Source organism: Octopus sinensis, linkage group LG20, assembly GCF_006345805.1.
Source record: "Octopus sinensis linkage group LG20, ASM634580v1, whole genome shotgun sequence".
Taxonomy (NCBI): Eukaryota; Metazoa; Mollusca; class Cephalopoda; order Octopoda; family Octopodidae; genus Octopus; species Octopus sinensis.
The window spans coordinates 31,616,745-31,644,168 of NC_043016.1; the positions used below are offsets into that span (position 1 = coordinate 31,616,745).

At 36.5% G+C, this 27,424-nt stretch overlaps 3 protein-coding genes across 6 annotated transcripts in view; 1 reads left to right on the forward strand and 2 right to left on the reverse strand.

The window, feature by feature from the left end:
• The window catches only part of LOC115222606 (vesicle-associated membrane protein 7), a 40,383-nt gene extending 18,619 nt beyond the window's left edge, over positions 1-21,764 (reverse strand). The window contains exon 1 of one of the 3 annotated variants that reach the window (XM_029792907.2): positions 21,675-21,764. The gene's annotated coding sequence lies outside the window, so the exon portion shown is untranslated. Of the gene's footprint in view, positions 1-21,339; positions 21,487-21,656 lie in introns of those variants that run through there. The other 2 variants (XM_029792908.2, XM_029792909.2) reach the window with 2 other exon arrangements.
• On the reverse strand, positions 7,329-7,805 carry LOC115222511 (thymidylate kinase). The gene has a single exon (XM_029792742.1). The coding sequence runs from the start codon at positions 7,803-7,805 to the stop codon at positions 7,329-7,331; it is 477 nt and encodes a 158-aa protein (XP_029648602.1).
• Positions 21,765-21,931: 167 nt separating the features above from the next.
• Positions 21,932-27,424, forward strand: part of LOC115222620 (glutaredoxin domain-containing cysteine-rich protein CG31559-like) — a 119,572-nt gene continuing 114,079 nt past the window's right edge. The window contains exon 1 of one of the 2 annotated variants that reach the window (XM_036511607.1): positions 21,932-22,180. The gene's annotated coding sequence lies outside the window, so the exon portion shown is untranslated. The remainder of the gene's footprint in view (positions 22,181-27,424) is intronic. The other variant, XM_036511606.1, reaches the window with a different exon arrangement.

Sequence of the window (27,424 nt, forward strand, 5' to 3'; positions counted from 1 at the left end):
GTAAATCTGTTGGATTATTTCTGGAAATTTTATCTCAAAAACCTGAAAGTGTAGCCTGTATTGTGTCTGTAACAAAAGATAGTCACTCATCTGCTAATCATTGAAAAGTGAAGGAAATTGGAATATGATGATTATTTAACGCACTATATATACTTTATGCACAATTTATAGACTTAATACACAGAACTCATAAACATTCACTCTTATTTTTCCATTTTCCCCATAAAAAAATATCCCATACATATAATACAACCTTTAGTTAAATTGCATATATTTGCCATGTAAATAAGCATGAATATTTCACGGAATTTCACTTATGCACCTGCATTAGTGATAGGTGATATAAAAACTTAGTTCAACTAAAATAAAAGAAACACTTTTCACTAACCAATTACCACCACCACCAACATCATCATCATATCATATCTCTTCTGCCTCCCTCTTTGCTTTCTTTAACCTCACCATCAGAACATCACTGCTCTGCTAAAATTATATTTTTAACTTTCCTCCTCTACCTTCAACTAACTTTTTAAATGATGTAATAAATATTACATTCCTCCTACTTCATGTCAGGGAAACTTCTCCCTCTTTTTGTCTCACTATTTGCCTTATCCTCTTTTTCTCTCTCCTCCCTTTCCTTTCAACTAATCACATAAAAGAGTTACAATTACATTCCCTTTACCTCGTGTCATGGACACTTCTCTCCCCCTCTTTTCTTTCTCTAATCACGTGAAAGCATTAACGACAGGCTAAGTAACGCAATGACAAGGAGAATTATTATATGATTAATCATGCATTATCTTATTGCTTTAAGATTTTAATGACATAGTTTATTTTTAGAATAATATTGAAGGTGTGGGAAGCCAGATCTGGCCAGTTTGAAGATAATACAGGTAGATTATGTTGGCTGGATATGGCCAGTTACATAACAGGGGGTTACGTAACAGAGATGACACTTATTGTATTGTATTTGACTACACAACATTTTATGATGTAGTGAATAGGGATGGCTATAAGAAATAGGGAACAAATTTGAAAAGAAATGAGAAATGTTCCTGAGGTTTTCAAGGTAGTGCTCCAGCATGGCTGCAGTCAAATGACTGAAACAAGTAAAAGAATAAGAATCCAGGCCAGTGGTTCCCAACCGATTTTTGGTCATGCCCCACTGAATCATTTCTAAAATCCTGATGCCCCCTTGTGATATTTAATTTTTGTTATTCAAAATTTGGTTGATGTTTACAATATTACCCAGAAAAAAAAACAAAAACAGTGCAACAGATGTAAAAAAAAAAAATGTGTAGGAAACGAATAGGAAAAATTGCGCAGAAAGCAACAGGGTGGGGGACTTTGGAAAATTCACAAGATCCGAGTTTTTCCCTCATAACTTTTAAAAAAAAAAATTTTTTTTTTAAATAAAATTTCATACAAATACCTTTCAACCAGCATAGATTATGATTATAAAGAAATTTGTGGGAAAATCTTTTCCGAGGTGTTGGGAGAGGACTTCAGAAAATTCACAAGATCCAAGTTTGTCGCCCATAACTTGGTGACAGTTTATCATGGATAGCGGGTATAAATCTAAATTTTAAATATTCCTCTGAATATTGACGAACTTTCTTTTTACTTGCACTACTCATTTTATGTATTTTTGAATCAGAATAACTACAGATTTCTGTGCCCCCGACTTCGGATGGTCATAACTTTAAGAAAAATGGATATTTTTTAATGAACTTGTTCACGAATATGTGTTATATTATGTTGATTCCGAATATACAAAATGTTGGGTGGAAAGTGTTTTAGGAGGGGTTGGGGTGGGGAATTTTGGAAATTTCACCAGAGTCCACTTCAATTTGTCTTAACTTTCAAGAAAATGGATATTTTTCAATGAAATTCTCTACAAAGATACCTTGGACTATGTACATTCCAAGGACATAGGAATTTTGGAGGAAAACAATTGGGAGCTATTTTTGAGAACTATTTACCTGGGAATTGTTTTTGAGAACTGTTTACCTGGGAATTTACTTAAAGTGAAAAAAAACCATATGCAACAGATAAGTCGTCTTAATAACATATTTCTATGTACCAGACCTTTAGCTGTTATTTTTAGCATATGTTTTCTGGAGAGGGCTTTATTTGCCTTCATTGCCTGTTTGTTGCTTCAGTAGAAATCTACAGATGCACAAACACACAAAATGGAGAAAATGAAACAAATATGTACGACTTGTTTAGAAACACCCACAAGTGGGGAACAGTTCTCAAACATAGCTCCCAATTGTTTACTTCCAAAATTCCTATGTCCTCGGAATCTACATAGTCTGAGGTATATTTGTAGAGAATTTCATAAAATAATATATTTTCCAAAATTCCCCACCCCAACACTTTCCCCCAAAAATTTTGTATATTCAGAATGTTCGTGATATAACATATTCGTGGACAAGTTCATTAAAAAATATCCACTTTTCTGAAAGTTATGATCATCCAAAGTCGGTGGAGAGGAGGCAGAAATCTGTAGTTATGCCATTGAATCAAACACGAAGAGATTTCAGTTCAAGTAAATTTTTTCAACAATTTCTTCAAAAAGATTCCAGTATAAACTTTTGGAAAATATGCTCAAGACAAAATACAAAAAACATTCCATGAATCTTCTCAGCTGCAAAAGCCTTTGTATCAATGATGAGAGATTTTTCTTACTTTTTTGCTGAATTCACAAACTGACTGGTAAGAATAAAATGACCTGTCAATTTTCATCTCTATTCATATATATACGTATGTGTGAGTATGTGTGCGTTACCAGTACCATAAATCTCTCTATCTATTTCCCCCTCTTTCCTCTCTCTTACTTACTTCCACTCCATTTCAACCCATTTCACACCATTCAATTCTTCATCCCTCACTGTTGCCAGAGATAAAAGAGTCAAATACTCTTAGACACACCTGCATACATTAGTCTGTCTCCAGTTTATTTCTCCATAGGGAATTAAGATGACATTGCTTTCAGTACTAACCAGTTCTATACTACATATATGCACGTACACACACACACACAGACCACACACACATACGTGTTTACACATACCACTAAATTGAAGGAAATAATCTATTCCCTCTTTAGTGACATCAAATCTTATGAATAAGATGAAAATGACGTGCTGTCTCTAAAGTGCCCAAAATTTGATAAAATTGTCCACAGAAGGAATTAAAAAAATTTTTTTTTTAAATAACTCATTCTTGAATTGCCCCCTTTCTCTATTGGCTTAATAAACATTGTGTGCAAAAGGTATAAAAATTCAGCATAACCCTATGCATGCCTCACCAAAGCATTACCATGCCCCACTGGTGGGGCATGCACCCTACGTTGGGAATCACGGGTCCAGACAGAGAAAACTAACAAGTTTACTTGCCATATGTTAAAAGAACCATTATCGGTAAACTTATACAAAAATTCTACAATTATGAGTATAATTATAATTAGGGTTCAGCAAAAATTTGCTTCACCACATACCAAAATTTAGAAATAGCAGTTAAAACTAACTATTTCACTACCAAAAGAAAATCTTCCAGACAGCAATACTCAATAAGTTGTACATTAACCAAAATGAAAAAAGACATTAAATTGAATATCATATATAAAGGCACCTTTTTCAATTGTTATTAGCTTATCTTTTTAGCTAATATTTCACTTCATTCATGTGTGAGGGGACATATGTTCAATCACAAAACTTCTATACACAATTATGTAAAAGATGCATCAGCAAACATGTTAACCTGCCAAAAGTTGTCCATAAATCTACATTGAATTACAGCAGAGTCTTAACAATGAAAGGGCTCACTGGACAATGCAAGCCTATATGCTCTATCCATGAAAAAAAAGAATGGTTGTTTGGAACACTTGATCCTACTTCTTCTTGACCAGAGATTATATAAACAGTCATTACTATTTTGCTTCATTCAATGTTTTTCGATATATATATATTAGATGTAGGAGTGGCTGTGTGGTAAGTAGCATACTTGCCAACCACATGGTTCTGGGTTCATTCCCACTGTGCGGCACCTTGGGCAAATGTCTTCTACTATAGCCTCGGGTCGACCAAAGCCTTGTGAGTGGATTTGGTAGACGGAAACTGAAAGAAGCTCATCGTATATATGAATATATGTATATGTTTGTGTGTCTGTGTTTGACCCCCAACATCATTTGATGACCAATGGTGGTGTGTTTACGTCCCTGTAACTTAGCGGTTCGGCAAAAGAGACCAATAGAATAAGTACTAGGCTTACAAAGAATAACTCCTGGGGTCGATTTGCTCGACTAAAGGTGGTGCTCCAGCATGGCCACACTCAAATGACTGAAACAAGTAAAAGAGTATATATATATATATATATATATATATATATATTGAAAAACATTGAATGAAGCAAAATAGCAATGATTGTTTATATAATCAGTTAATCCTGTGTTCAACACATCTTGTACCTTGTTTTGTCTGATGAAATTTTGTATGATGCCACAACTAAGAAAGCCTTTATATGGTTGTTGAACCAACTAGATGCAGCAATCAAATTTCGTCAAACCACACCTTACCATAGGTAATGGAAAGACACATTTAAAAGATAAAATAGAATGGAATGGTCATGATGAGATTGCCTCTGATCATGTCTGCATGATGAAGAATGAATTAGAACCAAATAACAGCAATGATCATGGAGGCACATGGCCTAGTGGTTAGAGCAGTGGACTTGCAGTCGAGGGATTGTGGGTTCGAATCTCAGACCAGGCGATGTGTGTGATTATGAGTGAAACATCTAAGCTCCACGCGGCTCTGGCAGAAGGTAATGGCGAACTTCTGCTGATTCTTTTGTCACAACTTTCTCTCACTCTTTCCTCCTGCAGCTTGCAGCTCACCTGCGATGGACTAGCGTCCTGTCCAGGTGGGGAACCTATATGCCAAGGAAACCGGGAAACCGACCCTATGAGCCAGACATGGCTCGAGAAGGAACAAACATAAAAAAGCAATGATTAGCAGGTATTTAACAAATGTAATATCATGAGGTACTGTGAGATAAGTTTATCAGACTAAAAAAATAAATAATAAATGTTTGAACAGCAAAATCACCATAAATGAATGGACAGACATTTCAAAAGTGTTTGCAATGGTTATCGTTACTGTTTAATGTTTTACTTTTCCATGTTCACAAGGGGTGATGGGAATTTGTTGAGGTATATTTTCTATAGGTGGATACCCTGCCCATCACCATCCCTCACTTGTTTCCAAATAAGACAATATTTTCCTTTTGACCAGACAGGTTTCCATGAAAGATTGGAAAGAAAGGACACCATGATGGTAACACTCATTTACATATCACTTGATGTCAAAAGGGGGCAATACACACACACACACACACACACACACACACAAGTATATATATATATATATATATATATATATATACAAATAAATGAAAGAATGGAGTTGAACAACGAATTAACAAAATTCCTTTATTTTCGACATATGTTTCCTTCGAAACATATGTCGAGAATAAAGGATTTTGTTAAATCGTCGTTCAACTCCATTCTTTCATTTATTTGTATTAAAAAAAACACACAAATTTCCACACGAAAGCATGTGATCTCTGCCCTTGGCATGTAGCTTCAACCGTGTTTTTCTGATGTGAATTTGCTACCCAGGTATCGGTTAACCGAATTATCCATACTAAGATAATTCATTCAACTACTTATATATATGTGTATATATATATATATGCACAGGTGTGGCTGTGTGGTAAGTTTGCCTCCCAGTCATATGGTTCAGTCTCACTGGGTAGCACCTTAAGCAGTGCATTCTACTATTACCTCAGACCAACCAGTCTCGTGAGTGAATTTGGTAGATGGAAACTGAAAGAAGCCGGTTGTGTGTGTGTCTGTCCCTCACTACTGCTTGACAACTGGTGTTGGTGTGTTTACATCATTGCAATTTAGCAAGAAACTGATAGAATAAGCACCAGGCTTAACAAAAAATAAGTGCTGGGGCTGATTCTTTTAACTAAAAATTCTTCTAGACAGTGCCCCTAATGACTGAAACAAGTAAAAAAAAAAACAAAAGATATAGATTTCTTTCAGTTTCCATCTAGCAAATCCATTGACCTGAAAACCATGTGATTGGGAAGCAAACTTCTTACTACGCAACTGCATTTGCACATGGCTGTGTGGTAATAAAAATTATTTATAATGCTTCAGTTATGTTTTTAATACCACACATCTCAAAACAGGGATACTTTTCAGGCATACTACATGAAATGTAATTTTGATTGCATGAAATTTAAATGAAATTAACAAAATTTGAATTATTGATTGCTAGTATAGATTAAAAAAAAACAATTGCATTTCCTAATTTTAGAAAAGTAAGTTATAAATTAAAATTTGTATTGTGAGATACAAATAAGATGCTAATCTATTTTCAAATGCATAAATGCTGATAGAACAGCAGAGATAGGATAAAATAGCCATACAAAGTAGGAGAATTTGTCAGCAACCAGCCTCTCAACACCAGTACTTTTTTTCTTTTTAAAGTCTGTTTATTCTAACAGTCTCTTTACTGACTGGTTACAAGGACATAACAGCAACCAAACACAGCCTCTCAACACCAGTACTTTTTTTCTTTTTTAAAGTCTAGTACTTATTCTAACAGTCTCTTTTACTGAACACTAGGTTACAAGGACATAAACAAAACCAACACCAACTGACAAGTGGTGTTGTGGGACAAACACAGAGACAAAGACACATACATATATATGTATAGACATGGTGGTCTTCTTTCAGTTTCTATCTACCAAATCAACTCGCAATGCTTTGTTCAGCCTAGCGCTAAAGTAGAAGACACTTGCTCAAAGTGCCACTTAGTGGGACTGAACCCAGAACTATCTGGTTGGGAAGCAAATTTCTTACCACACAGCCACACCTGTGACTATATTTTATTTTTATTGAATTTAAATCCCTCCTTAGTTCTCAAGTTATCATTGGAAAAAAAAAAAGATTAATATTTTCAAACAAAGAAATACAAATTAAGTGTGGATTATTGTTTTTTTTATTTTTTATTTTGTCTAGGGACAACTTATGAATAGACAAAAAAAAAACATAAATTCATATGAATGAAATAGAGATGGTCACTTATGTAGAAACCACTTCGTAAATTTTAATGTGTGGAATGGTTGTTATAAACTTTAAGTGAAAATAAAGAAATTTTGTAGATGTAACTGCTGATTTCATATAATTTATTAAATTTTGGTTACAAACATTAAATGCAGGACTAACGATTACTTATTTTCCATCCCTATTAAAAGTCTGTTGTCCAAAGCTTTATCAATTCTTGATTATTAAGGGATAATGCATGCTGATAAATATTGCTGAAGATTTTGTCTTCTGATTGGTTAGCATCAATAATTTTCCAAGTTTCATCTTTTAGCTTCATAAACTGCTCCAAAACCTTCTTTTGAAATTCAACTTGCTCATAGCGTTCCTCACCTGCACCTTTTCGACAATTTGCAATTTCAGGTTGGAGATTCAAAAAGAAAACACAGTGTGGTTTTAAACAAACCACTGTCAGGTGCTTTGCACACCATTTAAGAGAAAGCGAAAACCTTTGGCAGCAGTTGTAGGCACCCCGTGTTTCACGGTTGGGAAATTTCTGTAAGATAACTTTCTTCCCATTTTTCTCAAAAGCGTCTTTTAGTTTTTGACTTTGAGTACTTTTTCCACATCTATCGATGCCTTCAAAGACAATAAACTGACCACGGTGGATCGCACGAGACATGTTGGTGGGATTATATTTTCGGCAAACAACAGCGGAGGAGTAATTTCTAAAAAAAGAAACATGACTGTGTCAAGTTTACAAGATTTTCAGCATTTAACCCACTTATAAAATCAATGACAAATTATAATATGTGTACATACTTATATGTTTTAAGAGCTTGTGATTCATACTAAAAGCCTTTAATCATTGTTTTTTTTTGGTTTTTTTCATTATCAGTTTTGGGCAGAAAGGGTATTCAACTGATCTAACAGAATTACATTGCAGATATAAGGATAGATAAATGAAAAACAATGGACATTCATTGTCTAAAAAAAAAAAAAAACTTATTAATGCACCTACTATTTAATCTTTTATTCATGTCAGTCACTGGGCTGTGGCCAAGCTAGAGCATTGCCATGAAGGATTTTATTCAAAAAAATCACCCCCACACCCACCCGAGTACTTATTTTTTTAAAACCCAGTATTTATTCTATTCATCTTTTCTCCAAATCACTAAGTTATGAAGACATAAACAAACCAACACTTTCAAGCAGTGGCGGGGACAGACACAGACATAAAAGAAACACACACACACACACACATAGATGTAGATACATAAATATATACAACAGGCTTCTTTCATATTCAACCTACCAATCTACTCACAAAACTTTGGTTGGCCCAGGGAAGATATTTGCCCCAGGTACCTTAGAGTGGAACTGAACCTCGTTGGGAAGCAAGCTTCTTTATTTCATTACATAGATGGAAGCTTTGCGGGCAGGACACAGACACAATGATGATGGAATGAAAAAAGAGATGGTTGGTGGGGGAAGCAGCCAACGCCCGCTGATTGTTACTTCCCGATAACATTATTCTTTTTTAAAAACGCAAATGAGGTGTTGAACCTCTTACAACAATTACAAATTGAGGCACTGAGCCTCTTACCAATCAAAAAAAAAGTCTAGCAAAGTATATCCAACTTGAGGCGCTAAGCCTCTCACCAATCTCCATGTTCGAATCGAGGCACTAAGACCTCTTACTCTACCTCCCCGATTAAGTCTCTTGCCGCCTGCAGTCACAAGCCAGGGTCACATAAGAGATAATTATATTCATCCTTGGTAAAGGAATCCATCACCCTGTAGAAGTAATTTTCCTCCATGTCCTCCGCAGCCACCTCCTGAGGCCAATCCTTGCTTTCAGTGCAGGTCAGGACCGCCTGTTCCCAACCTTCCAGATTCCTCACAAATTTTTCTGTGGCCCCTCCCTTAAGAAAGAAGATCACAAATTCCTCATTTATTATATTGGAAGGGGCCACAGTTTCCTCCATCAGTGGCACAATTCCCACTGATGAGGTTTCGGGACATGCCAGCAGTGTACTGCTAACCGCTGGCACTGTCCCATTCTTTTCCTTCTTTTTTCTTGTCTTTGATACAGGAGGGGGTGGTTCCTCTGCTTTAACCGGAAGATCATCCCTCTCTCCCGCAGCTTTAGGGTCCTTCGGTGAGCAACCATTGTTGCTTACCTTCTTTGTTTTTTGCCCCCCCTTTTCTTTGGGGGGGGGTCTCTACCTCCATCTCTCCCTCCGGAGGAGGAGGGCTTTTCCATAACATTTTGCCATGTTATTTTTTTGGAAAATAGCAACCATACAGTTGCATATTTGACCCCACTGGAGATGAATTTAATAGTTGGCAAATACTCTGCCAACTCTTTTACAATTTGAAAGAGGGCGATGGTGTTAAGCGACTTTAAGTAAGTCCTTAACACCACTGTCCTATCTTCAACGTTTTTCATCCACTGTTTTTGTGGGACAATCTCCCACTCTAACGTAGTGTTGTTTATCTTTTTTCCCATGTTTATTTTTTTTGAAAAATGTTCACAAAAAAAACAAAAGTTCACAGAGTTAAAAGAAACAAAAATGCAGAAAGGAAGGAAGAAGACAACAGTTCAAAAACACATCAAACTATTCTGGCTGTCCTGGTACTCCTGGCTAACTCAGTAATCCACTTGGTAAGGGCATAAAACAGTCACACAACAATTTCACCAAAAATTGGTAAAAAAATAAGTATAATTATAGGAGGAGGGATACGCCCCGAAAACACACTTCTCACCACTAAGTGAGACTTTAAACACAACTACAGGCAGACAATTTGCCAGGAACTCAGTGGAGATTTCTTGTTTGACAAAATAATTAAACATGAGCAACAAACTCCCACTGAATCCCCAAAAAAACAAACGCTTTACCTTGTAGTTGTGCTTCACTTGTTCAATAATTCATAATGTTGGTGTCATGACTCCTAGCAGTGCAAAGAAAACACTGACAACAACGCATGCACAGAAGCAAGCTTCTTACCACACAGCCATGCTTGCTGAATTATATTTAATTATTTCTATATATACCTCTACACATATCGTTAATGTTGTTATATAAATAATGCTGGGTAAGCTTTGAACAAGTGCATTCCAGCCATGGCCACAACTTTGGGGTTCAGAATATTCAGCTCCCACTTCCTTTTTTTTAGGACAGCAGAATGTGATAACTGAAGAAAATTTGGTTGCTATCTCTAGAAAGTCAAATAACTTCATAGAGATACATTTATTAGTGCTGCCTAAGTTGTTACTGTTTGGCTCCAAGTGAGACATGATTGTGCAAACCTATGATCAAATGCATAGAGGCAACTATGCATGCCCTGTAATTTTTTTTTTTTTTTATGATGGTGAACTATGATTTAAGGGTATTTATCTTTTAATCATTTATTTGCTTCAGTTAGTGTTAAGATGGGCATCTAACGGTGAAATCCATGCCAAAACAGATACAGAAGCATGGCGCAGGCTCCCACCTGGCCAGCTCCTATTAAACCAGCAAACCCATTGCTAGCATGGAAGAAGGCCGTTAAACAATGATGATGATATATATTCACACACAAGATGGGCTTCTTTAAGTTTTAGTACAGCTGGAGCCATGCCTGCACCTGTTTGATTGCTCTCTTTCTCTCTCTGTATCAGTCCAACAATTATATAGAGATATATCATCATTATCGTTTAATGTCCGTTTTCGATGCTGGCATGGGTTGGATGGGTTGACTGAGGTCTGGGGAGCCAGTGGCTGCACCAGGTTCCAGTTTGATCCGGCAATGTTTCTACAGCTGGATGCCCTTCCTAACGCCAACCACTCCAAGAGTGTAGTGGGTGAGTTTTACGTGCCACTAAAACAGGAGCCAATTAGGTAGTCCTGACATCGATCACATTCAGATAGTGCTTTTTACGTGCCACCAGCACAGGAGCCAGTCAGGGGGTACTGGCATCGGCCACATTCAGATGGTGCTTTTTGTGTGCCACTGGCATGAGGGCCAGTCAAGCAGTCCTGGCATCAATCACATTTGGATAGTGCTTTTTACATGCCACCAACATGGGAGCCAGTCAGGGGGAACTGGCATCGGCCACATACAGATGGAGCTTTTTATGTGCCACTGGCATGGGAGCCAGTTAGGGAACACTGGCCACAGCTACGATTTTAGTTTTACTTGACTCAACAGATCTTCTCAAGCATATCAGATTGCCTGAGACATCAAGGGTACTCTTAAATGGGTCAGACATGCAACACTGACATCAGCCATGGCTGTGATCTCACTTTAGTTGCTGGGTCTTCTCAATTACAGCATATACCAAAGGCCTCAGTCTCCTGTCATTGCCTCCTTATTCCCAATGTTCAAAAGTCACGCTTCAGCACCTCATCCCGTGTCTTCCTGGGTCTGTCTCTTCCACATTTAGAGAGTGGCACTTCCTCATGCAGCTGTCTTCATCCATATGTAACACATGACCATACCAACACAGTCGTCTCTCTTGCACATTTGATGCTTCTTATGCCCAACTTTTTCTAAGAGCACTTACACTTTGTCATGTTTGCACACTGATATTACACATTCAGTGGAACATACTAGCTTCATTTCTTTCAAGCCTATGCATGTCCTCAGCAATCATGGCCCATAAATTATATATATATATATATATATATAATATATATATATTTTATTTTAATTTATTTTATAGAAGGAGCTTCTACAGGACAAGAACTGTTTCATTCAAATGAAATCATCAGGAAGCTTGGTGTCAAGAATAGTTTTGGCATTTATACATTTAGGCAGATTTAATGGGGTGGTGGTGGGGGACTTTTTTTGGGGTAGGCATGGCGCAAACTGTCTTTCTTAGAGGAGTGGTCAAAAAATCAGTGATAAAGTAGATAAATGAATAAATAGAATAATAGAATAGAGTTTTAGGTAAATAAGAAGACTATCGCTTATATATATATATATATACATACATATACACACTGGTCAATCTGGTTAAAGTTTCGATCTGCAACCTAGTACAGTTCCCCAGTTGGCCAGCACCTATCAAACTATCCAACCCATGCCAGCATAGAAAATGGATATTAAATGATGATCTGTCTCTCACACACAATCTGGCACAGAACTGTTGCCCCTTAACCCTCTCAAATAATAACTCATCCTCTATATAACTGAGAAAGTTTTTTCCTTCTTTTTTTTCTCATTCCTTTCCAAGTTACTTGGCAATCTCACTCTGTAAAGTGATTGAAATAAGAGCAACCAGCTATAGAAACTACGCCAAAGATGACAGAGCTTGGCATGGTCTTACAGCCAAATCTTGTCAAACCATATGCCAGCATGGAAAACAGATGTTAAACGATGATGATGATGACACAGTTATATATTCATACATATATATAAAAAAGAACATATCTCTAGCTCTCTCTCATATATGTGTAGGTGCAATGACACTGGTTAGGGCAGTGGACTTGCAGTCATAGGATCGCAGTTTCGATTCCCAGACCTAAAGGTCCACGTGGCTCCGGCAGGGGAGGTGGCGAACTTTGCTGTATTCTTCCACCACAACTTTCTCTCACTCTTTCTTCTACTTTCTGTTGTATCTGTATTCCAAAGGACCAGCCTTGTCACATTCCGTGTCATGCTGAATCTCTCCAAGAACTACGTTAAAGCTACACATGTCTGTGGAGTACAAACCACTTGCACGTTAATTTCACAAGCAGGCTGTTTCACTGATTGAATCAACTGGAACCCTCTTCGTTGTAACCAACAGTGCCACAATATATATACACATAAATATATATACATACAGGTGTGTTTGTGTGTATATGTATATATATATATATATATATATATATATATATAATATATATATATAAAACTTACATAAATACTTTATATGTAGAAGACCCACCCACATTGGTGAAACTAAATACTAGAAGTATTGATATGTGGTTCTTGAGAAGACCTGCTCAAATCAGTGAAAAATTTCAAAGCACAGTGTGTATGTGTGCACGTACAACTGAACTCTTAAGCAAAATGCTTCCTCGAGACACCCCTACAACCCATCATTTCTCTAACTGAAGTTTTTACTTGCACCAAACCATTTCACATGATGTCCTCCCCACCCACATTTTACATTGATCACTCTACTTACCAGCCAAAATTATCATTCCTACATTGCTGTCACCTTATATCTCTCACTCTCCTCATGCACAATGCTCTACATTGTAACAACCTACCCAACCACACTGTCATCTCTCTCTTTCTCATCCTTTCCTTATGTAATGTATAGATATCATGATTCTGCTGTTCTTCATCCTCATGCACCATCAGTCTCCTCACCATCCTTTATCAACCATTTACAATGGTTACCCCACCCCCAACACCTTCATCCATTACATCCACATACCTTGCACCCATTACCCATCTCTCACTCTCCCAAACTCTCATGCAAAATCTATCCACTCACAATCCTGGTTATTCTAAACCCCTCTTTCCTGTACACATCATAAACTTGAGGGTCCACCCAGAAACCATATCACTAAAATAAGACCTGTTAATCTGACATGATGAATCCTGTGTCAACTACCCTGCCAATGTCAGTATGGAAAGCAGATACATCTATATATATAAAAGTATAAACAGGCAAACAAATGGCATCAGGTTAGATTATAACATTTGTAAACTGAAACACAAGGGTACAGTTATTATAAAAGCATAGACCTCTCTCCGATGATGGAATAGATCTCTATATGGGTAACTACAGTTTGTTTGCAAGGAAATGCAACATTTGCATGACTGCTCTTGAAACAGCTGTACCAGGCTATCTGCACAGCTTAGTTTCTGCTTCCTTATGACCTATATTCTTGTAATAACTCAACCATCATGTTTAAATATAATATATCAAACCTGATATCAGTTGTTTTGCTAGTTTATACTTTTATTCAGTTGCACACATATCAGCTTAATTGATAAACTGCCCATAGCCAATTGTCATTAATATTAACAATCCTTGCTTTTAGTAGCAGTTTAAGTTGGAGTTTTAAGTAGTGCATCAACCTGAACACCAATTGTATGTACTGATTACCTTATGTCAGACATACATACATATATATATATATATCATCGTTTAACGCCTGTTTTCCATGCTAGTATGAGTTGGACGGTTCGACCTGGGTCTGGGAAGCCAGGAGGCTGCGCCAGGCTCCAGTCTGATCTGGCAGTGTTTCTACAGTTTGATGCCCTTCCTAATGCCAACTACTCTGTGAGTGTAGTAGGTGCTTTTTACATGCCACCGCAACAGAGGGACCAGAGGAGGGTGCCAAACGGCCACGATCAGTTGGTGCTTTTTAGGTGTCACCAACACGGACACCAGTCAGGCAGCGCTGGCACCAGCCATGTTCGGATGGTGCTTTTTACATGCTACTGGCATGGGTTTTACAGCTACAATTTCCATTTGTTTATATTTTGATGATGACATACTTGACTCAATAGGTCTCCTCAAGTATAGCAGGTCACCCTACAGTCTAAGGTTAGCACAGCAGGCCATCCTGCGAGTCATGAACTCACTTCATTTGTCGGGTCTTCGCAGTCACAGCATATCTCAGAGGTCTAAGTCTTTCGTCATTTCCTCCGTGAGGCCCAACGTGCCGCTGGCACAGGTATCACAACTACAATATCCATTTGAGTTTAATTTTGCTGTTGATGTACTTGACTCAATAGGCCTCCTCAAGGACAACAGGCCGTCCTGCATGCTTATATATATATATATATATATATATATAAATGAGTAACAAAGATGTACAGGTGTCAATTCATTATGGCCATTTCAAGTGACTCCCTTAATTGGTTACTGAAAACATTACATCAATGCAAAGAAGCCATTTTTGTCAGAAGACTGCATAGACTTCAAACACAAAGGACCAACTAACTGCTTTAACATATTTGTTTCACCAACTGGAGCTCAAATATTTACATTGATTCTGCTGCTGCTATTTTTTTGCCAAAAAAAATAGCAGGAGAATGTAAATATTTCTTTGGCAAAGAAATGGCAGCAGAATCAATGTAAATATTTGAGCTCCAGTTAGTGATACAAATATGTTAAAGCAGTTAGTCGGTCCTTTCTGTTTGAAATCTATGCATTCATCTGACGAAAACGGTTTCTTTGCAATGATGTAATGTTTCCATTAATCAATTAAAGGAATTGCTTGAAACGGCTGTAATGAATTGACACTTGCACATCTTCTGTTACTCATTTATATTTTATTCATCTACCCAGGAATCTGCACTTTGGAAATATTAGAGACAGTATTTTTATATAAAGTACATGTATAAACAACCAAGAGTTATCTACATATACTGCAAGAATATCAAATGCAAAAACTTCTGCACAGAGTTTGAAATTCATCCGATATTGTTTGGGTGTACAAATTAGATAAACCTAACAAGGTGTCTCAATTTAAGTACTTAATTCAATAGAATCTTAATTATATTTTAGATATATATATATATATATATATATATATATATATATATAAAATATATATAAATATAGTGGTTGGCGTTAGGAAGGGCATCCAGCTGTAGAAACATTGCCAGATAAGACTGGAGCCTGGTGCAGCCTTCTGGCTTCCCAGATCCCTGGTCGAACCGTCCAACCCATGCTAGCATGGAGAACGGACGTTAAACGATGATGATGATGATGATGATTGGTGAGCAGAGTTACTAGTTGGAATAACCGTCTAAGGGATAAGAATATCCATTCTTACTACCGGCATCATTTTCCTAATCTATCCTTGGGAGAAGAGTGTTTGTGTTACCAATTTTGACCCTCTGCAAAATCCCAAATTTTATTTAATTTGCTTTGCAGGACCAACTGTTTTATTGAAAGCATATATTGTTGTCAAATGCTCAAAATGCGAGATGGAAAACAGCCAACAACTGATGAAGGGTCGTTCTTTACATTGTTTATTTTGTTTACCATTTGTATCTTTCGTTGTTGGAAAGAATAGTTCCTGTTCCATGTACTCGTGCTTCGTATTTTTTTACTGTACATGTTTCGTGACATCCTGTGCTCACATATGCATATATTTATATGTATAGATGCATGTACATATACATATGTATAATGCATATATATTATTTATATTATTATATGATGGAACGCCACACATCCGCTTCCAAGTTGTGTGTGTGTGTGTATGTGTGTGTGTATATATATATATATGTATATACATACATACATCTTTTATTGTTTGTTTTAGCGATTTGACTTTTGTATTGCTGGAGTACTGCCCTGAAATTTTAGTCAAATGTATTGACCCCAGTACACATTTTTATATTTTTTAAAGTCTGGAACTTACTCTATCGGACTCTTTTGCTGAACCACCAAGTCACGGGGCTGTAAACACCAGCACCAGTTGTCAGGCAGCTTTGGAGGACAACTACAGACACAAATACATACACATATATTCGATGGGCTTCGTTCAGTTTCCATCCACCAAATCCACTCACAAGGCTTTGGTCAGTCCAAGGTTATAGTAGAAGACACTTGCCCAAGGTGCCATGCAATGGGACTAACCTGGAATCACACAAATTTTGTGTGTTGTGTGTGTGAGTCACGACCAGAACTAGAGAAGAGGTTTCAGGTGTGGAAGCAAGGTCTAGAATTGAAGGGCCTTAGACTTAACCTAGCAAAAACCAAAGTCTTAGTAACTAGGAAGACAGACAAATCACAAATCCCTTCAGGTAGATGGCCCTGCTAAACCTGTAAAAAGGTGCATAAGTAGAAAACTCCATAAAATGTACTCAGTGTAAACTATGGATACATAAAGAGATGCAGTAATATCAAAGGAAGGTTAACTGGGAAGATAGTTGTGTGGAAGATGCACACGTGCAATAAACACCAAAAATGTACAGAAAACAGATTCCATCACATGCCAGGGGAAAAAAACTAGAAGGTTCCATTACATAGGTGACCAAGTCAGTAGCAGGTGGGTAGATGCTCTGAATGTAGATGCTAGAATAAGAATAGGCTGGACAAAATTCAGAGAGTCAAAGGTAGACTGTATGATGTCTGTGAGCAAACAGTCATACTACATGGCTGTGGTTGCTGAGGACACGGGTTGGCATGAATGAAATGAAGCTAGTATGCTCCGCTGGATGTGTAATGTCAGTGTGCACACATGACAGAGTGTAAGCACCCTGAGAAAAGTTGGACATAAGAAGCATCAGATGTGGTGTGCAAGAGAAACAACTGTGCTGGTATGATCATGTGATGCATATGGATGAGGACAGCAGTGTGAAGAAGTGTCACACCCTAACAGTGAAGGGAACCTATGCAAGACGTAGACCCAGGAAGACATGGGTTGAGGTGGTGAAGCACAACCTTCAAAAATTGGGCCCCATGGAGGCAATGACAAGCAACCAAGACCTTTGAAATTATGCTGTACCTGAGAAGATCCGGCAAGCGAGATTATAGTCATAGTCAATGCCAGTGTCACATGACTTGCCAGTTTGAAAGCACCCTTCAATCGCTGGGTGATACGGCATGCTTGTTAAGACCTGTTGAACCAAGTGAAATCATAATTGTGACTGATGCCAGTACCACCAATTGGCACCATGTAAAAAACAATTCGAGTGTGGCCAATGCCAGTGCCACTTGACTGGTACCTACACTGGTGGCATGAAAAAAACACTGTTCTAGCATGGCTGATGCCAATAACCCCTGACTGGCACCCATGCCAGTGGCAAGTAAAAAGCACCATTTGTGAGTGGCCAATGCCAGTGCCGCCTGACTGGTTCCTGTGCTGGTGGCATGTAAAAAGCACCCACTACACTCTTGGAGTGGCTAGCATTAGGAAGGGCATCCAGCTGTAGAAACCTTGCCAAATCAGACTGGAGCCTGCTGAAGCCTCCTGGCTTGCAGTCCTCAGTCAAACTTTCCAATCCATGCAAGCATGGAAAGTAGACATTAAACAACAATGATGATGATGATGAGATATATATATATATATATATATATATATATATATATATATATATATATATATATATATATATATATATAGAGAGAGAGAGAGAGAGAGAGAGAGAGAGAGAGAAATATATATATATATTCACTGTATAGTTATGGCACCAGATATATGGAATTGTAAGGTACAGGTTTCAATTCTCTGTTGAGGCTTGCTGGTCACTTTTCAGTCTGATAGGTTTCTGGTTGAGTTTGTGGCAGTGGAGACCTCCAGCATTCTCAGTCCCTGGTCACCACTATTTAAGTGGAGATGGCTATCTGCATGTGCAGGCTCCATGAGTCAGAGTTCCAGTGCATCTTCCTCCTCATCATCCAAGGCAACACCTTTTCCATTTTGTTTGCTGGAACCATGTGAATTACAGAAAATTGTACGTTCCACTCCTTAATGTAAAGTTACTCCATATAAATTGCTCAGTGTGTGTGTGTTTTACGTGTTTCAGTCATTAGACTGAGGCCATGCTGGAGCACCACCTTCAACTTTTAGCCTAATGAACCGACTCCAGTATTTAATTTTTTGTAAGCCTGGTATTTATTCAATCGGTCTCTTTTGCTGAACTGCTAAGTTATGGGGGACACAAACACACCAATACTAGTTGTCAAGAAATGGGTGTGAGACAAACACAGACATAAAAAGACACACACACAGAGCTATATACATACATACAAGGGCTTCTTTCAGTTTCCATCTGCCAAACCCACTCACAAGGCTTTGGTTGGCCTGAGGCTACAGTAAAAGACACTTGCCCAAGGTGTTATGCAGTGGGACTAAACCCAGAACCATGTGGTTGGGAAGCAAACTTAGAAGCACACAAAAAGTAATTTGTATTTTTAAGCATTACGTAACATACGTGCATATTTTATGAAGCTTAAACATGCCAGTTTTTTTGGGGTTTTTTTAGTTTCTAGTAACTCGGTGGCAGAAATCTGCATGTATGTATTATTTGTTTTTAATGGTGGAACTCAAAATAGATAAAGCTATAAATAATGGCAAGTAAAATGTTAGGTTGAAAAAAAAAACCCCTTGGATAGGGAAAAAGTCATGGTTCACTTGTGGAACTTGAACCTACACCTTCTATGAACACGACAGACACGGTACAAATTATACCAAAACAACACTTCGAATTTTTCCCATTTTTTCTATCCATGTCTTAAAATATATTCTACGTTTTCTTCTCCGACTTCCAATGTTAAAAGCGATTCATTTCAATCTCTAGAAGGTTCTTCTTTTTCTATTATTATTATGTAAACAGGATGCCATTTTTCCTTATAAGAACGAAACTTCTAAAATGATAGAAAAAATTTGAAGTGTTATATTGGAATAATGCTAGCAGATCTGTGATGTTCACAGATGTGGGTCCAAATCCCAGTCAGCATTTAACTTCTTTCCCCACCCGCCGCCAAGGAGTTTTTTAACCCAATATTCTGCATGATGCTATATATATATATAGCTTTTCTACTTTGATTTCCCAGTGTTAAAAACAATTTCATATCTCAAAGTTTCAAAAATCTTATGATGTAAGAGTGTGTATATTCCACAAACTACGTATATGGCTTTCTTCATGACTAAACAATAACTCAGTACATATGGATAAAGTATAATACTTAAGCTCTTTTTTTTTTCCTTTTCCTAATACAGAAGTCAACTGTGATATCGAAATTTTGTGGATAAAAGTTTGACAACCTTCCACGGCGAAACCAAACACAGTCGAACTTTTGGTATTTGTATGTACACACACACATTCACGTGTTTGGTTTTCAGTTGAAGAGATTCTTCTGCATTGTTTAACCTTTGTTTCGTATTTATCTGCTTTTATGTTGTTCTACGTATTACAAAAACTTAGCGAGCACTTTGTAGAATATCAGTCGGAGTTGGTTTCATTCAACGTTTGCTTTCAATATCAAATATTTCTGACTTACTTCACGGCACCCTTGACTGGACAACCAAAGCATTGTGACAGGATTTTGGTTAACGACAAGTGAAAAAAACAGTCGTATAATAAATGTATAGGCAGTCTTTTGGTATGTACGATTAACAAATACCGAAAGATTGTGTGTGTGTGTGTGTATTTAAAAAAAAAAACAAGCTACAGCCTTGTTCAAAACTCATCGGACTCTTTCTGATATATGTTATAGTGACAATATGCGTGTGGTTTTGATCCACCACTGTTGCTTGACAACCAAGGTTGGTTTGTTTACGTTCCCGTAAATTAGCAGGTCATCGAAAGAAACCAATACAACATGTACCAGGATTAAAAATAAATAGTCTCGTTCAACTATAAACCTTTCAGAGCGGTGCCCCCCAGCACGGCCGCAGTACAATAATAGAAACAAAAAGATAAAAGATATGTGTGTGTGTATGTCTGTCACTTCTTTTAGATTTGTATGAGCCTTAACATTTATGTATGGCTGTCTAACACTTGTAAACAAAAACGAAATGATTCAGTACTTTTCTTTTCTTTTTAAACTGCGTAAAATTTTAAGACATCCGCGACCACACACACACACACACACACACTTCACAGACAATGAACTTCCAAAAAGTTTTTTTTTTTTCCGCCTAGTTTTCATATCAACAATGTTTTTTTTCCCCCCCCCCCCCAACATAAAAAGGTTGTTATCTTAAAATTAAAATTGGATTTGTATAAGCTTTGAAAACATAATTTTTCTTTTAAATGAAAAAAAGTTAGTGGTCTTGAAACGAAGATTAAAATGTCAAATGTAATTATGTCTGTCAGAAAGTGTTTATACAGGACTGTGCAGGTGATAGACACGAGTTACTAATTACCACACTTCTATAACCTAACTATTCTTTGCAGGTAGATTATTCTATAAATTTAGATCTTAAGAAATTACATTTTAAAGTAAGTAAATGTATAGGATATTACCTTTGTTTAAATAATTAAGCTGTGGGAGAAAAAAAAAATCGGTAAATCTCCACCCCCAAATCACATCATTGCTCAGTTCGTTTTAGCGAGCTCTGTTGAAGCTATACAGGAACAACACAAAATTAATGTCGACAACCAATAAATAATGTTTTGATTTAAAATAAAATGACTATTGAGAAATGTGTACAGTTTTCAAGGGCTTTAAAAGAAAATTGATTTTATAAAATACTCGTCAACACATGATTTGGAAGGAAATACGATATGAAAAGATGTAATATAAATACAACACGTACATTTGAATAAAATGCCTGGAAGCGTGTATAATATATAAAGTCCCACGATGAAAGAAATTAAGCGTGTGCATCAAATAATCAACATTATAAACACATCAACGCATATGTTTTAAGCAAATCAACACCAGCGCTAGATATATACGCGCATAATTATAAATATATATAGATATATATATACATACACACACACATATATATATATATATATATATATATATATATATATATATATATATACACAGGTATATAAATTCATACACATATATATGTATGTTATAATTTTGGATGTAAAAATGGTTAAATATGTAAACACTGACCATAGAAATAAATGTTACCTCATTCAGGATGCACCCATCTATGCTGTTTCCTCACTATTTATATTTGTTTACTTACACATACATATACACACTCTTTCTCTCTATATAATTATGTGTGTGTGTATGTATGCATGTATGCGTATATTAATTTAAATGCGTGTGTATGTATCTATATCTATCTGTCTGTATATATATATATCTATGAATGTGTCAGTAAAATATCATGTGATGAGAAACTTATCTCCCTTGTTTTAAGTCGCTGACACGTTCCATATCCGCTTATGGCGCTGCAAACCTCACTCGATTATCTCCGTCATAACCCGTCCCTCCCCGCCGCCGCCACGCTCCGTATAAATACCGACACCGAATCGCGCCAGTGCAATTTGTTTTCGTGTTGACGGACTTTGTCGAGGCGTCGTCGCTTGTAATTGTCGGGTAACGTTCAAATTACGTTGTTGTCTTAATCCTCTTATTATTCCTCTATCACTGGTGTCAAGGAATAATTAACAGCAATAATGCAAATGGTATACAAAATTCACCTTGCGAGTAATTAACAACAACTATATTCTTATGTATGCAATAAAGTTTCTTTCGCACTGTTATAAAAAGAAAAAATAACATTTAAGAAATTTCTAATTTGGTTATGGTTTTCATTTTATCTTGGGGTAGAGGTCTCAGTCATTTTATTATTCATTTTCATACATGTTTCTTCATATTATTATTATTATTATTTTATTCTTGCGAAGCTTTTATTTAGCACACATATAAAATTATTTTTTGTTTTGTTTTGTTTTTCTATAGCACTTCAATCACTAACCACTTGCCGTCCACTTGTCCACTTTAATCAAGCACTTTGCTGAACACGCCACGCATAAACAGTTGATGATTGTACAATCAAAGATATAATCTGTAATATATATAATGATCTAAGTACTTTTGCCCATTGTTTTAGAGGCAATATATTGCTATAAACACATTTTTGTTACTTATCTTGCGTTTCATTTTGTTTTCTTTTGTTTATATATTTTATTCATATATTTGCCCCAGTGCATTTTGTATTATTTGTCAACTACTTATAGTCCTTGAATTGATTTGCGATTTTTTTCTATATATATATATCATGCTCTCTCTCTCTATCTATCTATCTACCTAATGCATAAGGTGTTTTCAACAGCTCCGGCTTGAACTGCAAATGAAAGTGTGATGTTGCGACTTCTAGCCGCCTCTGATCGGCAGTCTCAACATCACACTTTCATATATTTATATTGAGGTGAAGTGGATGTAGATACCGTTAATCGCTCAAGTAACCAATCTGAGACATATGACAAATCGGCTCGTTGATAGCAGCTTGGATCCAGTTCCTGGTTGAAGCTAATTCATTTTTATTTATATTCTACGAACTGCCTTGAAAAATTATCACAGTTGCATACTTGTCTAAATTACAAAGCAGTTTTATTGACCGAGGCGCAAGCATGGCAGTGTGATAAGAAGTTGGCTTTCCAACTACATGATTCTGAGTTCAATCTCAATGTATGACATTGAGCAAGTATCTTCTACTATTGCCCTGGGGTCAACCAAAGCTTTGTAAGTGGACTTGGTCGACGGAAACTGAGAAGAAGCCCGCTTTGAGTGTGTGAGTGTGTGTATTTCTTTCTCAACACCGCTTGACAACTGGTGGTTTTGTTTACGTCCCCGTACTTAGCGATCGAGCCAAAAAAAAAAACGAAGTACCAAACCTTAAAAATACCGAGGTCGATTCGTTCGACTAAAACCTGTCAGGGAGGTGTCCAAGCATGGCCGCAATCATTAACTGAGATCAGTAACAGATAAAAAAAAAATACCCCTAATGGTTCCGATTTTAATTCTGCATTTACACACGCACACAATTCTATTCGCTTCTAGGATGTCTCGTCAACTATATATGTATGCAATGCTGCGTTAGCGGTGTTTTGAAGAGAATCTTGCTGTTATTTCTAGCATGGCGCACGACGGCGTTATGTTGTATTAACTCATGTCAGCCTGGATAGTGAGCACCTTCTGCCCTCGCTTCAAATCTATGTCAGCTCCCCTTTGAGTGATGTGGAGTTATCCTCGGTCTCACTCCAAACATTTACAGGTGTTATTGTGCTGCCTTTTTTGTCAACATATGAAAGTGTTTCGTTGTGCATGCATTTAAAGGTTGAATGAATTGTAACATGGGACTGACACACCCCTTTTTAAAGAAGTAATATACCTTTAAGTACATTATCTAATGCGTTGTTTTTTAAATGGTAGGGTGTGGTTTTGAGGAGAATTTGGCTGCTGTTTCTAGTGGACGAGAACCGGCTAACTTTTTCGTTCGCTTTTCTAAATCATCCCCGATAGAGTTATCAAAAGTATTCTATTCATAGTCTTCCCATTTTTTCCCCTATCTTCGTGTACTTTAGATTGCATTATTCAATGAGCATCTGTTTTAAGATAAGGTATGAATTGATGGTATTTAAGCTGCTTTTTGTACAAAAAGTACGTCATATGACTGCATAGAAGCTTCTTGTTGGCTTTATTACCCTTTGTTATAACACCAAGACACCTCCGAACTGAGCAGACCAATGATCAAAAGTTTTCCAATCTTGTCTAAAGTATTCCTTTAGAGGCGTTGAGGATTACATTAATGTCCTTCCATTTTTTAGTCTTTTTTTTAAAAAAAAAAAAAGATTGCGGAATATTTATTATTTCAGGGAAACAAAGTGTCGTGTGTGGACTGTAATCTGCATTACGTTAGAATTAAGATTATTGTTTTTAAAGCAATAATTCTGACCAAAAATGAAAGGTTTTGGTGGGTTTTCTTTTCTTAATTCTGTAAATTTTCGAATCCATTAAGATGCATAAATGAATGCGAACATAAATTTGATTGAATATCCCATTTCAAATATAAAATAACTGTTAGCAGAGAAGAAACATGTTTTATATTACGTGCATAGACATGCGTACACAATAAGGGAGACGTTTAAACCCAGATCCACTCTGATCAAGGAAACTTATGATCAAAGGAGTTCTAACCACGACCACCTGACGTTTATCTCAGACATCTACATTGTCCAATGTGTCCTTTTTTAAAAGGTGAGGATAAGGTTTGAGAGATTTACTTACTATTTTTAGCAGCGGGTACAGCCACTAAGAGGCCTTAATTGGTTCGGTGAAGGTACTATTAATGAATAAAAATGAGCTTGATATATAGTGCTTAGTTGCATTACTTTTTGGAAAGGTGAACAGGATACAGCAAATCAAGTAAAAATAAGACTAACGACAACCATTGTCGTTAGAATAAGATGGAAAAAGAAAGAATAGTGAACAGGCAGGAGTGACTGTGTGGTAAATAGCTTGCTTACCAACCACATGGTTCCAGGTGCAATTCCACTGCATGGCACCTTGGGCAAGTGTCTTCTATAATAGCCTCGCGTCGACCAAAGCCTTGTGGATGGATTTGATTGACGGAAACTGAAAGAAGCCCTTCGTATATTTATGTGTATATGTATGTCTGTGTTTGTGCCCCCTTCATTGCTTGACAACTGATGTTGGTGTGTTTATGTCCCCATAAATTAGCAGTCCAGCAAAAGAGAGCTATAGAATAAGTACTAGGCTTACATAGAATAAGTCCTGGGTTTGATTTGTTTGACTAAAGACAGTGCTCCAGCATGGCCTCAGTTAGATGGCTGAAACAAGTAAAAGAAGCATAGAGGAAAGGGGTGCATAGGCACATTAGCAGTGTTAGCAAATTTGAGGAAACAATTTTTGAAAGATGCAAGTGTGTTGACAATTTAAAACTGATGAGAGCAGTTTATTTCATGCTTCAACAATACTCGATGAGAATGCGACAATGTATGAACTTTAAAAAAAAATCTTCATTACATAAAAATTGAGAAAATTGAATTTTAAGTAAAGATAATCGTTTTTGTTGGTTTTGAAGTCTTAAGTGTACTAAACAGGTGGATGTTTTCAATGGTGAATATTTACACGTAACAAAATCAAATTTAAACTTTTCCAAAATAATTGATAGGTTTCTCATTTAGGATCCAGATTGATAAAGGAAAACCAGGTTTTGGGAGTATGCTCTCCTTAATAAGAAACCAAAATAAATTATATCACTATAGCAAAACTCATCTTTTATACCTTTATATATATATATATATTACTTGTTTCAGTCATTAGACTGCTGCTATGCTGGGGAACTGCCTGGAGGAATTTTTAGTCAAACGAATGGACTCTGGCACTTATTCTTATTTTTAAGCCCAGTTCTTATTTCATTGGTCTCTTTGTTGAATGGCTAAGTTACAGGTGACATAAACTCACTGATACTAGTTGTTAAGAGGTGGTAGTTGGGGAAGGGGTTCAAACACACACACACACATATATGTATATATATATATATATCCTCGTTGCTTATTTTGATTATAATCACCCCATTTGATTTATATGGATAATACCATACAAAATTCTGCTGCCTTTAACTTAAGTACCATATTCATCTGAATCTAAATTTTGCTGAACTTATACTACCATACTATAAGTATATGATGGGCTTCTTTCAGTTTCAGTCTACCGAATCCACTCACAAGGCTTTGGTTGGCCCAGGGTTATAGTAGTAGACAGGTGCCCAGAGTACCATGAAGTGGGACTGAACTCAGAACTATGTGGTTGGGAAGCAAACTTGTTAACCCAGCCATATATGTAAGGAACGTTTTTAAAATGTATTTATATAAATAAGAATATTCAAGAGCACATTTTTATTTTTAATTTATTGTCCCGTTAGTAGGGTTTAGACAGTTTGGCTATTGACATGAGTAGTTAACCATGAAACTAAGCAAACTGTTTTTGAAACAAATCTACATTACACATTCATTATTGAAGTTTTAAGATGTGTGTGTGTGCATGCTTTTCCTCTCCCCTCACCATGAACTTCATAAACAAGATTAGTACCTATAGAAAATTTTTTGCGCAGTAATTTTCCCTTTCAAAAGGAAAACTAAATTGAAGAAGAAAAGAAAAGGCCAAATTAATGATTAATTAGTATGTGTTGTGGGAAATTCAGTTAATGACTGTGTTTATGGGAGTTTGAGAAAAAGGTGATGAGAGCCGTTTCAGGGAATGTTGTAGAACAAGGTGAATAGAAAAAAAAGTTAATCCCAACCACTTCAGCATTGTTATACAATGATTTTTGTTTCTCAAAATAAAACAATTCAGACACTAAATTTGAGAACAAAGCTATTTTTATTAGTTGCTTGTTTTATCATAAATGCTTATTGTTGCACAGAATCGATGGATTCCTAACGTTCTTATGAGTGTATGACTTTCATCCTTTGTTTCATTCTGCTGTAGAATGAACCGATCAGTTGCACAGCATATTGCCCATCTATTTTATCTCTCCTATAACATCCAGCATCTTGAGATTTTATCACGCAACTTTTTCTTGCATCTTCAGCCTTTCTTCTGTGTGTATAGTTACTCTCAATGTATGGCATCATTTTGCACTGCAATCATCATCATTCTCATTCATGTCATTTTTTCTATGTGTTTCAGTTGATATCCTTAATTCTTAGATACTGTACAAACTCGTTCTCACTCAACATATCTGAAAAATTTATGTTTGGCATTCTTTGGAAAACCAGTAGTCATTGTTTTTTTTGTTTTAAATATTCTAAAAGTTTTTAGCATATTTCAAAACTTTCACTTACATTACCAGAATTTATGACAGATGACAATTTAAATTATTTACATTATTTACATTTGAC